The 16439-nt window shown below is 42.6% G+C and overlaps 1 protein-coding gene across 1 annotated transcript in view; it reads left to right on the top strand.

Annotated features, from left to right (window-relative positions):
- Positions 1-16439, top strand: part of LOC124622107 (zinc finger protein 330 homolog) — a 76703-nt gene that overhangs the window by 42486 nt on the left and 17778 nt on the right. Inside the window, exons 3-4 of the mRNA XM_047147715.1 lie at positions 13797-13947; positions 15588-15819. Coding sequence (XP_047003671.1) covers positions 13797-13947; positions 15588-15819 — 383 coding nt within the window. The remainder of the gene's footprint in view (positions 1-13796; positions 13948-15587; positions 15820-16439) is intronic.

The raw sequence follows: 16439 nt of genomic DNA, 5'->3' as shown, positions 1-16439 counted from the left end.
TGCCACGTAATCCTTGCGGTTCAAAACAACGGTGGTGAAGCCTTTTGTCAGCAGGTAGGATTATAAGGTCAGGATCAGTTTTTAGGTGGTGGACTGTGGTTCTTTTTGTGGATGTAAGGTTAATTTGCATGTTGAGGGATTTGTGGAATGATGTTGAGGCAAGGTTCGAGGTTAAGAAATTCTGGAAAGTTAACAGGGGGTGGTTTGGAGGCAGTGGGGGTGGATCATGGTTGGATGGAGGAGTGAACTGAGTTAGGCAAGGTTCAATATTGGTCCTTGGTTGAGTCTGATTGGTCGGGTTGGTAGTGAAAAAGTGTTTCCACTGTAGGGACCAGGAAAAGGAGAGAAGGTCTTTAACTAGGCCTGCATGGTTGAATTTGGGAGTGGGGCAAAAGGTGAGGCCTTTGGAAAGGACTGACATTTCAGTGGGACTAAAGCTTCTGGAGGAAAGGTTCATAACTGTGTTGTGGGTCTGTTTAGGTTCTGGGTTCTGTGTAGTGGTGGGAGGGAGTTTTGGAGGGTAGGGTAAATGTAGTAGGTCTGCGAGACAGGGTTTGTCAGCTATGAGGGGTCGTGGGGGAGGTTTGCAGGTAGTTGTAGAAGTGGTGGACAGTGGTACTCGGAGGTGGGAGTAGGAAGTGAGTAAGATGGAGATCTTTTTGATGTGGGGTTGTGCATGTTGTTAAAGTTCCTGCAGGGCATGAGTTTCAATGTGTGTTATAGGTTCCAGGAATTTGGAATTGCATAGCAGGAGAATTTTGTGGATGGAGAGAAGGTACTGCAAGGAGGATTGGGCTTCGTTGATACGGTTTTGCGGGACTATGCTGGTGAGAGCTAAGGATTGGTGGAATCTGAACAGGTGGAGGTCATTGTGGAAGGAGGGGTGGCAACCAGAGATGGGTAATTTGATGGTAAGGCCATTAGGGGGGATTTCATGAGCCAAGCAACAATGCAGGAACAGTATGTGGGACTGGGATCTGGCTAGGTGCTACTCACCATATAGCGGAGATGCTGAGTCGCAATAGGCACAATAAAGAGATTCACACACTCGTAGCTTTCGGCCATTAAGGCCTTTGTCAGCAATAAAAACACACACACACGCACACACACACGCGCGCGCGCGTCTGCAGTCTCAGAGAGCTGAAACTACAGTTTCTACTGTTTACAGTTTCTGGTTCTACTGCAGACGTGTGTGCAAGTTGCGTTTGTGAGAGTGTGTGTGTATGTGTGTCTACTGCTGACAAAGGCCTAAATCTCTAACAACTTAATATTCTTCATAGTACTTTGAGAATATTAACTTAGCCAGTGGATCTTAGAGTAAATTCTAAACCCATTGTTTGTGCTGAGGCAGAGAAGTCGCGTGCCATCAACTCATAGCATGTAATACCAAGTTCTTACAAATTCCAGTCATTACCAGAATTTTGTCCTTTCCTGTAATTATTAAAGTGCACAGATGTTTGCGGTATTTCCCAGCACGATCAACATTGCCATTTTGAGTTTGAGCAGCATAGCAGCAGTTCATTAGTTTCAACCAAACACATAAAAACACTAACACCTCCACTGGTTCTACTGTAATACGAGATATTTTGTACACAAAACTACTTCCGTGTAATGGTAGTACTGTTCAGTTTACAGAAAGTTCTTGCACCTAAATATTCTCTATATTATGATAGTAATTAATGCGTCGTTACTCATGTATATTGTTGTCACATTGTCCCGTGTTAGATTTTTTCTAACAATGAGATCTTGCACGTTTTTGCTCTCTTTATACCAGACAAAGACGTGTTATACACTACTGGCCATTAAAATTGCTACACCAAGAAGAAATGCAAATGATAAACGGGTATTCATTGGACAAATATATTATACTAGAACTGACATGTGATTACATTTTCATGCAGTTTGGGTGCATAGATCCTGAGAAATTAGTACCCAGAACAGCCACCTCTGGCCGTAATAATGGCCTTAGTACACCTGGCCATTGAGTCAAACAGAGCTTTGAAGGTGTGTACAGGTACAGCTGCCCATGCAGCTTCAACACGATACCACAGTTCATCAAGAGTAGTGACTGGCGTATTGTGATGAGCCAGTTGCTCGGCCACCATTGACCAGACGTTTTCAATTGGTGAGAGATCTGGAGAATGTGCTGGCCAGGGCAGCAGTCGAACATTTTCTTTATCCAGAAAGGCCCGTACAGGACCTGCAATATGCAGTCGTGCATTATCCTGCTGAAATGTAGGGCTTCGCAGGAATCGAATGAAGGGTAGAGCCACAGATCGTAACACATCTGAAGTGTACCGTCCACTGTTCAAAGTGCCATCAATGCGAACAAGAGGTGACAGAGACGTGTAACCAATGGCACCCCATACCATCACGCCAGTATGGCGATGACGAAGACACACTTCCAACGTGCGTTCACCGCGATGGCGCCAAACACGGATGCGACCATCATGATGCTGTAAAAAAAAAAAAAACCCTGGATTCATCCGAAAAAATGACGTTTTGCCATTCGTGCACCCAGGTTCGTCGTTGAGTACACCATTGCAGGCGCTCCTGTCTATGATGCAGCGTCAAGGGTAACCGCAGCCGTGGTCTACGAGCTGATAGTCCATGCTGCTACAAACATCATTGAACTGTTCGTGCAGATGGTTGTTGTCTTGCAAACGTCCCCATCTGTTGACTCAGGGATCGATACATGGCTGCGCGATCCATTACAGCCATGCGGATAAGAGGCCTGTCATCTAGACTGCTAGTGATAAGAGGCCGTTGGGATCCAGCACAGCATTCCGTATTACCCTCCTGAACCCACCGATTCAATATTCTACTAACAGTCATTGGATCTCGACCAATGCGAGCAGCAATGTCACGATACAATAAACCGCAATCGTGATAGGCTACAATCCGACCTTTATCAAAGTCGGAAATGTGATGGTAAGCATTTCTCCTTCTTACATGAGGCATCACAACAACGTTTCACCAGGCAACGCCAGTCAACTGCTGTTTGTGTATGAGAAATCGGTTGGAAACTTTCCTCTTGTCAGCACGTTGTAGGTGTCACCACAGGTGCCAACCTTGTGTGAAGCTAATCATTTGCATACCACAGCATCTTCCTCCTGTTGGTTCAATTTCACGTCTGTAGCACTTCATCTTTGTGGTGTAGCATTTTTAATGGCCAGTAGTGTACAATAAATAATTTCTTTATTATTACCAAAGCATTATAAATTAGTATAAACATGGTATGGAACATGTAATTTGCTAAACTTGAAAATATTTCAACATGCAAAGATTACACAAACTTTTTTGATTAGTTACACCTTTGTGAACAGCAGTTCTTAATATTTATAGCAAGTGATGAATTAAGGTTAACTACACTCCTTTGTACTCGTCAGATTCAGATATGGCTTTTTGTGACTTACACTCCTGGCAAATAAGAACACTCGATGCTGTATGTTCTTTACAGATAGGCGTTGGAACAATGATGGCAGCGATGCTGTGTGAATCTGGTTTCCCTGTAGGGCAGTAGTGGCATCTTGTTTTTTTCATTTGATTTATTTTCTTCTTTAGCTGGCGGTAGTTTGCAAATGTGTACAACACCTTTTATTTTCTCCTTGGAATCAACATGCATTTGATCCTGTGGGCTTTTTGTAAGCATCACAATCAATTCTGTGATGAATCTTCTCTGTGGAACTAAGTCATTTGGGTTTACCTTATATATTATCTGAGCATTTATTGCTTCGAAGTTCAGTAAGCTGAAAAACAGTGTAAGAGGCCAGCAGTTGCTTATTCCTGAAACAGAATATTCTGATTTCAAATGGTTGACAACATCTACACTTCCTTTTGTGAGATTGTAAAATATAATGACTTCAGATTTGTTCACTTCGCCACTGCCAGCATCTGCAGCATCGTTGTTGTGCATGGTTGATAACATTAGAACTTTTTTTTTTAGGGGGAAGGGGGACGTATGAGCAAATAAAGTCTTTGTTGCTTGGTTTTTCTCCAAACGTGAATATGCTGCTGTTTAGTTGCCTACACTTTATGTCCAGAAGTTCCGGTGGAATTTCTCTTTTATTCTTCTGTAGAGTACATACTACTGTGAGTTGATGATAGGCATACATTTTGTTAGCCCATGGTATAGATGTAAAATAATTGTCCATTGTCACGTTTCTTCCTGTTTTGTACATTGTTCGAATCCATCGTAACACCACATTCTCTGCATCATTGGGTACTTGGTACGGCCCAATAGCCTGTTTGCCTGCACGTACTTCCAAATTTAGCGTATAAAATGTTCTGGCATCACGGAGCGCATATACCTTGATGTCATATTTTGCAGGCTTGTTTGCTATATACTGCCTGAATTTGCAATGTCAACGGAATGGTTAAACATCTCGTCTATCATATTCAATGCACCAGCACTATGGCTCTTCTTGCAAATATCCACAAATTTGCCAAATATTTCTCTAATAGGTGCCAGATTATCTGTTTCCTTTCTCTGAGCTCTCGTAGATTTGTCATCAAAACATATAGCTTGGAGAAGTGTGTGGCACCTTCATTTGCTCATCGATGCAATAAAGAAATCCAGTGCAGTCCCATCAGTAGCCCATAGTTCATCAGTATTGAGATGCTGTGCCATTTAACTCTTCAAAATCTGTCTGTGAGCAATCTCAAGCACTCCATGAATAAGATGCTGCCACTCTGTCAAGTTCTTGGTTTGTCTATTCCACAATGCAACCAATTACACTATCTGGAAAAAATAATTTCCAGCATTCCAAAATTGTTTTTGAATTTTTTGCAATGCCCTCCACACCTGGAAGCTGTTACAATATTCTGACAGGCGGTTTTTGCTGGAGGAGCATGTTGCTTCAGCCATTGTGTTATTCCACCCTTACCAAGAAAGGTTTCACGATCTGTATAGTGAGAAAGAGCTGTAGCAGAAGTATCAGATTTTCTGACTGACTGATCTGTTGCAGTATTGATCTCTTCATGCTCAGAGGGTGCGTCAGTATCTGATGACAGACCCTCTATGTAAATATCCTCGTCTAGTGGTTCATCTAGCCACATCAATATCTGTTCCTCTGACATGACTTCTTCCCTGAAAAGTTTTATATATTTTCATATCTGACAGAGAATGTCATGTACTCTGTATAAACAATTGCTTCAATTAAGTTCGTAAAACCCAATAAGAATACTTAGAATACTTACTTTTTGTATAAAAGATGTAACATACCACTTTCAGGAGAAAACAAACGAACACAGCCACATATTACAAGTACAAGAAACAGACTAAAAGTGAAGCAAGGTGGTATTCTACAAAAGGAGAAGTAATTGTTACATAAAGACTTCCGTGTTAGAAAGAAATCTAACACTGCGCACAACTGGCCAGCTATTTTTGAAATTTGACTGTCAAGCCACAGATTAATTGAAGCACGGGATATGAAAGGAAGCATTTATAGATTGTCAGTTCATTACCTTTGAAATGTGCTGGAATATTTAACTAAAATCATAAATGTTAGATATTTTCTAGCAACGCGAGTGATTGTGGCTTAAACACGTAGCTTCTAATAATGTGGTAAATACAGAACAACCTCTGTTTTTAATGTGAAAAATGTTTGGATATGAATATTAAAGTCTGTACCTCTGATAACTCTGCTGAGGTTCATTTTAAAGCATATCACAGTCCATAGTACAAGGCTCAAAGTGATCAACAGAACTATGGGCTGGATACTGAAACTTAACAGATTAATGACCATTTAATATGTCTCAAAACTGAAAGTTGATGTACATAAATTGTAAATGCACTGGAAGGTAGTTAGAAACTGTAATTTCAGTAAACGAACCAGTGTGTTGTGTTGTATGTTGTTGCAGTAATATTTCAAGGTGTTGTAACATCATGCATAGTTAAGTGTTAGTGCGATTACAAAAGTATATAACAATTTTCTATGGAATATTTTGTTACTAATTAAAAATGTATCAGATGAAAATGGCAGTAATGTTTCCTTATTTTTTAGTGTTATTTCTTCTTCAGAACATGCAAATAGGTAAAAGTGCACTTACAGTGTCAGTGGCTTTTTCGTTTCCGCACTGCTGTTGGTTACAGTTTGCATGATGAATAATGGGAATCCAATATGAAGAACTGAGAGATATGTAGTTAGCCAATTGGATTCTTGTTCATAATTTCTTATCATTTATCTAAGGGTAGAATTCAACCACATAGCTGGAATTTTTGGCAAAATCTAAAATAAAACATACAATTAGGTTGCTGCAATGACAAATGCATATCTTGGGCTGTGCTACACATCTATCTATTATGGCAATCTTATTTTCGTGTTGAGATTCGTTACTTTTGGTAACTCGTAAGCAGATTGTTGCATTCCAACCTAACCTAGGTCTTGGGCTGTTCTGTAGGTCAGTCTTTCACCACAACCAGGGTTTTTGATACGTTCACTGGCTTTGGCATCCCACAACAAGATTGTCTATTTCAATCTAATCTGGAGCTCAGGCTTTGTTGCAAATTAGCCCGACAGCACACCTTGGTTTTTTCAGTCGCCAAAGGAATATAGGAATCAATAAGTGACCGGAAAGTTCTTAAGGAGCAAATCAGGAAAAGTTAGTCTGGCACTCTGTGTATAAAAAAAAAGTCATTTTGTATTTTCTGCTGAAAGAAATAATGAGCTTCATCAATTGTGTTTGGCTATGACCACCATCAATGAATTGTGAACATCTACATGTGGCACAAGAATTGCAGACACTGGAAGTGCACTTTAGCCTGTAAACATGCATATCATGTCCTTGTAGTCCTAGAAATAGAATGAAACTGTCCCTTTCACAAAAGACTGAACCAAATAAGTTACAATATTTCATCTCTGAGAAGCAGTATGTCAATCTTTTTTTACAATCCCTGTAATTGTTCTAATCAGGAAATATACTCTGTGGTGTCACCGCCAGACACCACACTTGCTAGGTGGTAGCCTTTAAATCGGCCGCGGTCCGGTAGTATACGTCGGACCCGCATGTCGCCACTGTCAGTGATCGCAGACCGAGCGCCACCACACCGCAGGTCTAGAGAGACGTACTAGCACTCGCCCCAGTGGTACAGCCGACTTTGCTAGGAAAGATTCACTGAGAATTACGCTCTCATTTGCCGAGACGATAGTTAGCATAGCCTTCAGCTAAGTCAATTGCTACGACCTAGCAAGGCGCCATCACCAAGTTATATTGAGATGATAATAGGACCTCACGCCCGCCTGCGTGAGTTTAAGCGCGTGCCTTTCAGCTTCCTCTCATTGTGTCTAGGCTGTCTTGCCTAGACACAACATACTCCCTTCATTTTACATCTACATCTGCTCTATGCAATCTGTCTTACAGTGTCTAGCACAGGGTAATTCAGGTACCACTATCTTTTCGACCCGCTCCCTGATGCGTGGGAAGAATGACTGTTGATAAAATCTGTGTCAGTTCACATTCTCTTACTGTAAAGAAGTTACATCAAGTTGCAGACAGGCATGATTAAAAGACCCTCACATGTAGCTTTTGGCCACAGTCTTAATCAGTAAACACACACACACACACACACACACACACACACACACACACACACACACACACACATGACCACCAACTCCAGCATCTTGGGCCAGAATGCAACATCACGTGGGATGCAAGCAGCAATCTGGAGGGGGTGGGGAAGAGGAAGGGATAGTAGTGTACAGGTGGGGAGAGAGATGAATGCTGTCTGGTGGAGTGTACAGGGGCTAGTCTCCAACAGCCGCAGTGTGAGGATGTTGTGGAGCAGGGAGGTGCGTGGAAAAAGAACAAAAAATGAGAGGAGCGGGGAAAGGTGGGTGGATGCGTGCATTTGCAGAGGGCTGCAAATAAACAAGGTGGGAGATGAGAATGAGGGGGAGTGATAGGATATAGGGGGTGGAAACTGTTGGGTGGAGGGTGTGGGGACAGTATGTTACTGTAAGTTGAGGCTAGATGGCTCGGGTAGTGAAGCAACCATTGAAATCAAGTGTGTTGTGTTCAGCTGCATGTTGTGACACAGGGTGGTCTTACTTTACTCTTGACTACAGTTTGGTTGTGGCCATTTATCCTGGTGGGCAGGTGGTTGGTAGTTACACAATATAAAAAGCTGTGCAATGATTGCAGCAGAGCTGGTAAATGACATGGCTGCCTTCACAGGTGGCCCAGCCACTGATTGGGTAGGATAAACCTATGACAGGACTGGAATAGAAAGTGCTGGATGGGTGGATTGGGTAGGTTTTGCACCTTGGTCTTCAACAGGGATATGATCCTTGTGGCAAGGGATTGGGATTGAGAGTGACATACGGATGCGGACTAGGATGATGTGGAGGTTGGGTGGGAAGTGTCTCAGGTGGAATGTCCCCCATTTCAGGGTGCAATGATAAGCAAAGGATGTGGTTCATTGGTGAGACTCTCGGCATACTGCAGATTAACTGTCCCCAGGTAGCCAGGCTATACAGGAGGGATTTTTTGGTGTGAAGGAAATAACAGGTGTCAAAATGCAGGTACTGTTGGTGCTTGGTGGGTTTATTGTGGACAGAGGTGCTGATGGAGCCATCAGTGAGGAGGTGGTCAACATCTAGGTAGGTGGTACCTTGGGTTAAGGTGGACCACATGAAGCGGTTGGGAGAGAGGTTGTTGAGGTCATGAAGGAACAAAGATAATGTGTCTTGGCTCTGGGTCCAGATCATGAAGATAGCATCAGTGAACCAGAACGGCTGCCCGGTGTGGCCAAGCGGTTCTAGGCACTTCAGTCTGGAACCACGCGACCACTATGGTCACAGGTTTGAATGCTGCCGCAGGCATGGATGTGTGTGATGTCCTTAGTTTAGTTAAGTTTAAGTAGTTCTAAGTTCTAGGAGACTGATGACCTCAGATGTTAAGTCCAATAGTGCTCAGTCATTTGAACCAGAACGAGGGTAGGATTGGTGTTTTGGGAGGCTAGGAAGGTCTCCTCTAGATGGCCCATAAAAAGTTTGGCATAGAGGGGTGCCATGTGGGTGGTCATAGCTGTGCTGCCAATTTGTTTTTATACCTTCCCTTCAAACGAGAAGTTGCTATGGGTTAGGATAAAGTTAGTAAGGTGTAAGAGGAATTGAGGTATTGGATTTGGAGTCCAAAAGATGTTGGGAAAGGTAATATTCATTAATGGTAAGACCACGGGCATAAGGGATGTTGGTGTATAGGGAGGTGATGTCAACAGTGATGAATGGCGATCCAGGAGGTAAAGGGGTAGGCATGGTGGAGAATCAGTGAAGGAAGTGGTTGGTATCATTTACATGGTAGGCTAGATTACAGGCAGTTGGTTGGAGGTGTTGGTCAATGAGTGCCAAAATTCTTTCAGTGAGAGCACAATAACCAGTCACAAAGGGGCATCCAGCATTGTGGGGTCTGTGGATTCTGGGGAGCACGTAGGAGAAAGGCATGTGGGGTGTCATAGGGGTGAGGAGGGAAAATTCAAAGGAGATGTTCTGGGAAGGGTGTAAGGTGTTAAGCAGGGATTGGAGGTTTTGTTTGACTTCTGGAAAGAGATCACTCTGGCAAAGTTTATAGGTGGTGGAGTCAGACAATTGGCAGAGGCCTTTTGCCAGGTAGTCACCATGATTCATGATAACAGTGGTGGAAGTCTGCAGATAGGATGGTTAGGTCAGGATTTGTTTTGAAGTTATGTATGGCTGTTCTTTCTTCTACTGAAAGGTTGGTGTTCTCAGGAAGGGACGTGGGGAAGGATGGTGAGGTGAAGTTGGAGGTTAGGAATTCCTGGAAGGTGACCATTGGGTAGTTAGGTGGGGAGGAAGAGGGGGGGAGGAGGATTGTGGTTGGATGGTGGTACGAACTGTAAGAGGCAGGATTCAGTATTGGAATTAGGGTGGTTTTGGTTGGAGGAATTGACAGCAAAGAAATCCATGGCACAGCCATGTGCACCTGCACGGGACCCTTCTATGCCAACCATTTTATGGGCCATCTAGAGGAGGCCTCCATAGCCTCCTAAAACACCAAACCCCTAGTCTGGTTCAGGTTCATTGATGATATCTTCATGTTCTCGACCCAGGGCCAAAACTCTATCTTTGTTCCTTCACAACCTCAACACCACTTCTCCTGCCCACTTCATATTGTCCTTCTCAATCCAGCATGCCACCTACCTAGATGTTGACCACCTCCTCTCTGATGGCTCCATCGGCACCTCTGTCCACATTAAAACCACCAAATACCAACAGTACCTGCATTTTGACAGCTGTTATTTCTTTCCCACCAAAAAATCCCTCCTATATAGCCTGACTACCTGGGGACGGTGAATTTGCAGTATGCTGATGGTCTCACCAAGGCATGCACAGAGAGGCACTATTCCCCAGGCCTAGTCCACAAATAGATCCCCTGTTCCATTTCCCTCACAATCCCAATCCTCCCACCACCCCCAAAAACCAGCCACAAAGGAGTTTTCCCCTTTGCCACCCAGACTGGAACAACTGAACCACATCCTTTGCCAGGGCTTTGATTACCTTTCATTCATTGCACCCTGAAATGAGGGACATCCTATCTGAGATACTTCCCATCTCTCCTACAGTGGGATTCTGTCACCCACGCAACCTCCACATCATCCTAGTGCATCCCCATGCTACTCCCAATCCCAACCTCTTGCCTCAAGGATCATATCCCTGTGGAAGACCCAGGTGCAAATCCTGCCCAATCCATCCAGCACTTCCTATTCCAGCCCTGCCATATGTTCATCCTACCACGTCGGGGGCTGGGCGACCTATGAAAGCAGCCATGTCATTTACCAGCTCTGTTGCAGTCATTGCACAGTTTTTATATTATATGACTACCAACCAGCTATCCACCGGGATGAACGGCCACAGCCATACTGTGGGCAAGGGTAAAGTAGACCATGCTGTGGTACAACATGCAGCTGAACACAACACACTTGATTTCAATGTTTGCTTCACTACCTGAGCCATCTGGATCCTTCCCTCCACTACCAGCTTTTCTGAACTGTCCAGATGGGAGTTATTCTTACAACACATTCTCCGCTCCCGTAATTATCCTGGCTTCAACCTGCTGTGAGATACTGTCCTCTCATCCTCCACCCAACAGTTTCCACCCTGTATGTCCTATCATCTCCTCCCCATTCTTGTCTCCCACCCTGTTTATTTGTAGCCCTCTGCCACTGCATCCAACTGTCTTTACCTGTTTCTCTCATGTTTTGTTCCCTTTTCCCTCACCTCCCTGCCCCACAACCTCCTGACACAGCAGCTGTTGGACTCTGGTCCCTGCACACTCCACCAGACAGCATTCGTCTCTCCCTACACACGTATACTACTATCCCTTCCCCAACCTCTTCAGATTGCTGCTTGCATCCATTGCATTCCAGCCCGAGACGCTGGACTTAGTGGTGTGTGTGTGTGTGTGTGTGTGTGTGTGTGTGTGTGTGTGTTTACAGGCAAAAAAACTGTGGTCGAAAGCTACATTTGAGTGTCTTGTAAATGTGCCGGCCTGCAACTTTGACGTGTCTTCTTTATGGTAAGTAGCAATCTATCTTTTCCTACAGTCCATTGCGTGAGCTCACATTCTCTGATTTTTATCATTATGGTTATTTCACGAAGGTGCATTTGGAAGGAAACGGTATGATACACGATTCTTCTCGAGTCATACTCATTCAGAATTTTAACAGCAAGTATAATGGAAAACACCTGTCTTGAGCTGTCTACCACCGGAGTTTGTTGATGATCTCTTGCGATTATGACAAAATGTGGTGTTCTTCTTTGGATCGTCTCTATCAATCCTAATTGATAAGGGTCCCAGTTTTGTGAACAGTGTTCAAGAATCAGCCAAACAAAAGTTTTGTGAGCTACCTTTAATGTGATTGAATTAAATTTTATTAAATTCTTTCATCTGCTTTCCCTACAACTGGTTTTATGTGGTGCCACTTAACTCTGCAGATGTGTACTCAGAGATATTTTACAGTTGTTACAATTTCTAATGATGTTACATTAGCATTAATTTACTTATCCTGTGCACTAATTCATTTCAAAGTACTTTGCCAAATCCTTACTCTATGGATGCATTTGTCTTGGTAGGTGTTCTGAGTATTATTATACTATGTAGGTAGGGGTAAACGAGGATAATGGAATGTAGTCGAGTTAAGTCGGGTGATGCTGAGGGTATTAGATTAGGAAATGAGACACTTAAAGTAGTAAAGGAGTTTTGCTATTTGGGGAGCAAAATAACTGATGATGGACGAAGTAGAGAGGATATAAAATGTAGACTGGCAATGGCAAGGAAAGCGTTTCTGAAGAAGAGAAATTTGTTAACATCGAGTATAGATTTAAGTGTCAGAAAGTTATTTCTGAAAGTATTTGTATGGAGTGTAGCCATGTATGGAAGTGAAACATGGACGGTAAATAGTTTGGACAAGAAGAGAATAGAAGCTTTTGAAATGTGGTGCTACAGAAGAATGCTGAAGATTAGATGGGTAGATCACATAACTAATGAGGAAGTATTGAATGGGATTGGGGAGAAGAGAAGTTTGTGGCACAACTTGACCAGAAGAAGGGATCGGTTGGTAGGACATGTTCTGAGGCATCAAGGGATCACCAATTTAGTATTTGAGGGCAGCGTGGAGGGTAAAAATCATAGGGGGAGACCAAGAGATGAATACACTAAGCAGATTCAGAAGGATGTAGGTTGCAGTAGGTACTGGGAGATGAAGAAGCTTGCACAGGATAGAGTAGCATGGAGAGCTGCATCAAACCAGTCTCAGGACTGAAGACCACAACAACAACAATAGGTAGGGGTAATAAATCCATTATTATTATACTGATTTCATGTTCAGTACATTGATGTTTATGATGAGCCAAATTTTTATCTAAGAAGCAAAAGACAGTTCCAGTTGCAACTATGTATCATTCAGCACAGAAGGTTTCAACATTATGCCCTTATAAAGTGCTACATTTGACCTCCTGAACATAACCAGTAGCAAACAGTCTTACTGGACTGCATTTAATAAGTGCTGCAGCTGGTCTGTATGACATTCAGCTGGTGAGGCTGATTGCTCAGTTATGTTCTGGCAATGAGGCCTAGCACTTGATATTGGCATATTGCGAAGACTGGCTTCGCTACATCATAAAGCCTTGAGACCAGAGCTGTCTTACTTTTCTTATATTGATACAGTTGGTGTTTATGCTTGTGCTGTTCTCAGTGGACAGATTTATAAAAAGCAATCATGTGTTCCAATATACGAACTAGTTTCCTGATTTTTCTTTGTGATCACCGAAAGAATGTTTTGGTGGGGTATGTATGTTCTTTAGTGACACACTTCCAGAACCACAGAGACATACTTTTATGTGATAAAAATGATGTATTTGATATCAGTTTTTACAGTATGTGAACATCCTTACAGTCCTACAAACTAACAAACGTTAAAAATTTTATCAGATCTGTTCCTTTAATAAATTTGTTGTTTCACCTGAGGTTGAGTGGAGGAAAGAAGTTAGATGGTTTCATGCCATTGTATTTCTGTTTGCTACAATAACAGGCATAACTCCAGTTAAAGAACTGGACTGCTGAGTTTGCAGAGTCTGTGTGATAATAACTTCAGTGCTATGTGATTGAGAAATTAAAAATGAGAATGTATCGGACCATAATTTGTCTAGAATGAGAAATTCTTGCTTCTGCTAGTGAATTTTGAATTTATGAATTTGCCTTTTTTTTTTTTTTTTTTTTTTTTTTTTTTTTTTTTTTTTTTTTTTTTTTTTTTTTTTTTTTTTTATTTTTTATAGGAAACAGAAAAACCGTGCATTTTGCTACTTCTGTCAAAGTATCCAGAGACTACCCCAGTGTGCCCAATGTGGAAAAGTAAAATGCATGCTCAAGACTGGAGATTGTGTTGTACGTCATGCAGGAGTTTTCACAACTGGCCTTGGCATGGTGGTAAGTTTTTCTGTTTCTCCAAATAACACAATGTCCTATGGAACATTTCATATGTTGCTTAATTCTCAGAGATTGCTAAAACTGTTTTTTACTGGTCAGTCCTTATATTCTTTGGTTAAGTTATATACAATGTTAAAATTCAAGAATGAGGTCAGGCATATAATTTACAAGCAACAGCAAGATTAAAAGTGCAGTGAAGGATGTCACAGTGTGTGCTTCTTGAGTGTATCTGCAGCTTATAGGATTAGTTTCTTGTGCTTGAATTAATGGTCATAGACATCAATTAGCTCACATAAATTGAGGCATATCTTCACCTATTCTGCAGCCTGTCGGACAAATACTGTTACTTCTAATTGAAACATCCTAGTGACAAGTGCTTTCCTTGTTACCATTTTCAAAATGATTGCTTTGTTAGGAAGTAATATCTTTGTAGTGTGTTCAGGTGATATTGGACCTCCAGAGAGGAAATTTCAGCAAGGAGAACTTTGCGTGTATCTTTCAGGCAGAACAAAAATGATAATCTTAGGAAGTTGTTAAAAGACAAACAGATGAAATATCTTTGTAGAAAAGTTTAGTAGAATGTAAATACTGTGGTGTAAAGGGACCACTCACCGAAAACCAGAATCATTGACAGGCACACACAAAAAGGAAAGAAAACTTGCTAACTTTTGGATTAATCCTTTTTCGAGATAGAGATTGTGTGTGTGTGTGGGGGGGGGGGGGGGGTGACGAGAGGCCAGAGAAAAGGAAAGGGAAACTGTTGTGTAGATGGTGTGACAACAGTGAGTTACCAGCGATTGAGGCCAGGAAGATTAAAGGAGCATGGATATGTTGCAGGGATAACCCCCATCTGCATAATTCAGAGAAGCTGGTGGTGGAGGGGGGGATCCAGATGATCTGGGCTATGAGGGAACAATAGAAATTGAGCATGTTATCTTCGACTGCATGTTGTGCCACCAGATGATCAACAAAGCTTCTCAGAAATACACAGATGGAAATTATCCTTGCAACTCACCTGTTCCTCCTGTAATCATCCTGCTCTGTGTTCAGTAACCAAGTGACACCACCCGCTTCACCCAACAATTACCCCTTCCTCTGTCCTGCCAGCCCCCCCCCCCCCCCCCCCCCCTTCCCCCTTTTCCAGTTCATTTCCTCAACTCATCTTCAGTGTGCACTGCTCCCCACCGGCTCTAACAAATGTGCATCACATGCCTAGCCCATGCACTTTTCATCTCTCTTGCACATTCCTAGCTGGAAAACCAGCCACCTCCCTCGAAGCCATTAGCCTCCCACTGTCAACCCCTTTCCCTGCCTCCCAGCTCTCTCTTCCTTTATCCACACCACATGACGCAACTGCCACTCTGGCAGCAGTACTATTTTTTTCAAACTAGTGTCATGGAGGAACATAATGTGTGTGTGTGTGTGTGTGTGTGTGTGTGTGTGTGTGTGTGTGTGTGTGTGCGTTAATATTTTAGCAGTCTTTTTCATTATACCTGTGTATGATGCCTCCTCAGTGTGGTAATTTGTAATGTATCCTTTCCATATTGCTTTTATTTAATTGCAGTTACATTTTGTTGATAATTTTCATTATAATTTTTTCATCTGTAAAAAAATTTGTCTTCACTCATATTTGTTTTTAGGGAGCCATTTGTGACTTTTGTGAGGCATGGGTATGCCATGGGCGGCGTTGCCTCACAACACATGCATGCACATGTCCACTACAGGATGCCGTTTGCATTGAGTGTGAACGAAGTGTTTGGGATCATGGTGGGCGGATCTTTTGTTGTTCATTCTGTGGCAGCTTCTTATGTGAAGATGATCAGTTTGAGCACCAAGCATCATGCCAGGTTCTTGAATCGGAGAACTTTAAATGTAAGTATATGATTTCATATTTCTTCTGTCAAATTATCGTACACTATGTGACCAAAAGTATCAAGACATCTGGCTAAAAATGACTTAAAAGTTCGTGGCACCCTCCATCAGTAATGCTGGTTCAATACTGTGTTGGCCCACCCTTAGCCTTGATGACAGCTTACACTCTCGCAAGCATACATTCAATCAGGTGCTGGAAGGTCTCTTAGGGAATGGCAGCCCATTCTTCACGGAGTGGTGCACTGAGGAGTGGTATCCATGTCGCTTGGTGAGGCCTGGCATGAAGTCTGTATTCCAAAACATCCGAAGGTGTTCTATAGGATTCAGGTCAGGACTCTGTGCAGGCCAATCCATTACAGGGATGTTATAGTCGTGTAACCACTCCACCACAGGCTGTGCATTATGAACAGTGCTCGATTGTGTTGAAAGACGCAATAGCCATCCCTGAATTGCTCTTAAATTGTGGGAAGCAAGAAGGTGCTTAAAACATCAATGTAGCCCTGTGCTGTGATAGTGCCATGCAAAAAAACAAGGGGTGCAAGCCCCCTCCATGAAAAACCCGACCACACAATAACACCACTGCCTCCGAATTTTACTGTTGGCACTACACACACTGGCAG

Source organism: Schistocerca americana, chromosome 7 (assembly GCF_021461395.2).
Source record: "Schistocerca americana isolate TAMUIC-IGC-003095 chromosome 7, iqSchAmer2.1, whole genome shotgun sequence".
Lineage (NCBI taxonomy): Eukaryota > Metazoa > Arthropoda > Insecta > Orthoptera > Acrididae > Schistocerca > Schistocerca americana.
This window is presented reverse-complemented; position numbering and strand designations above follow the sequence as displayed.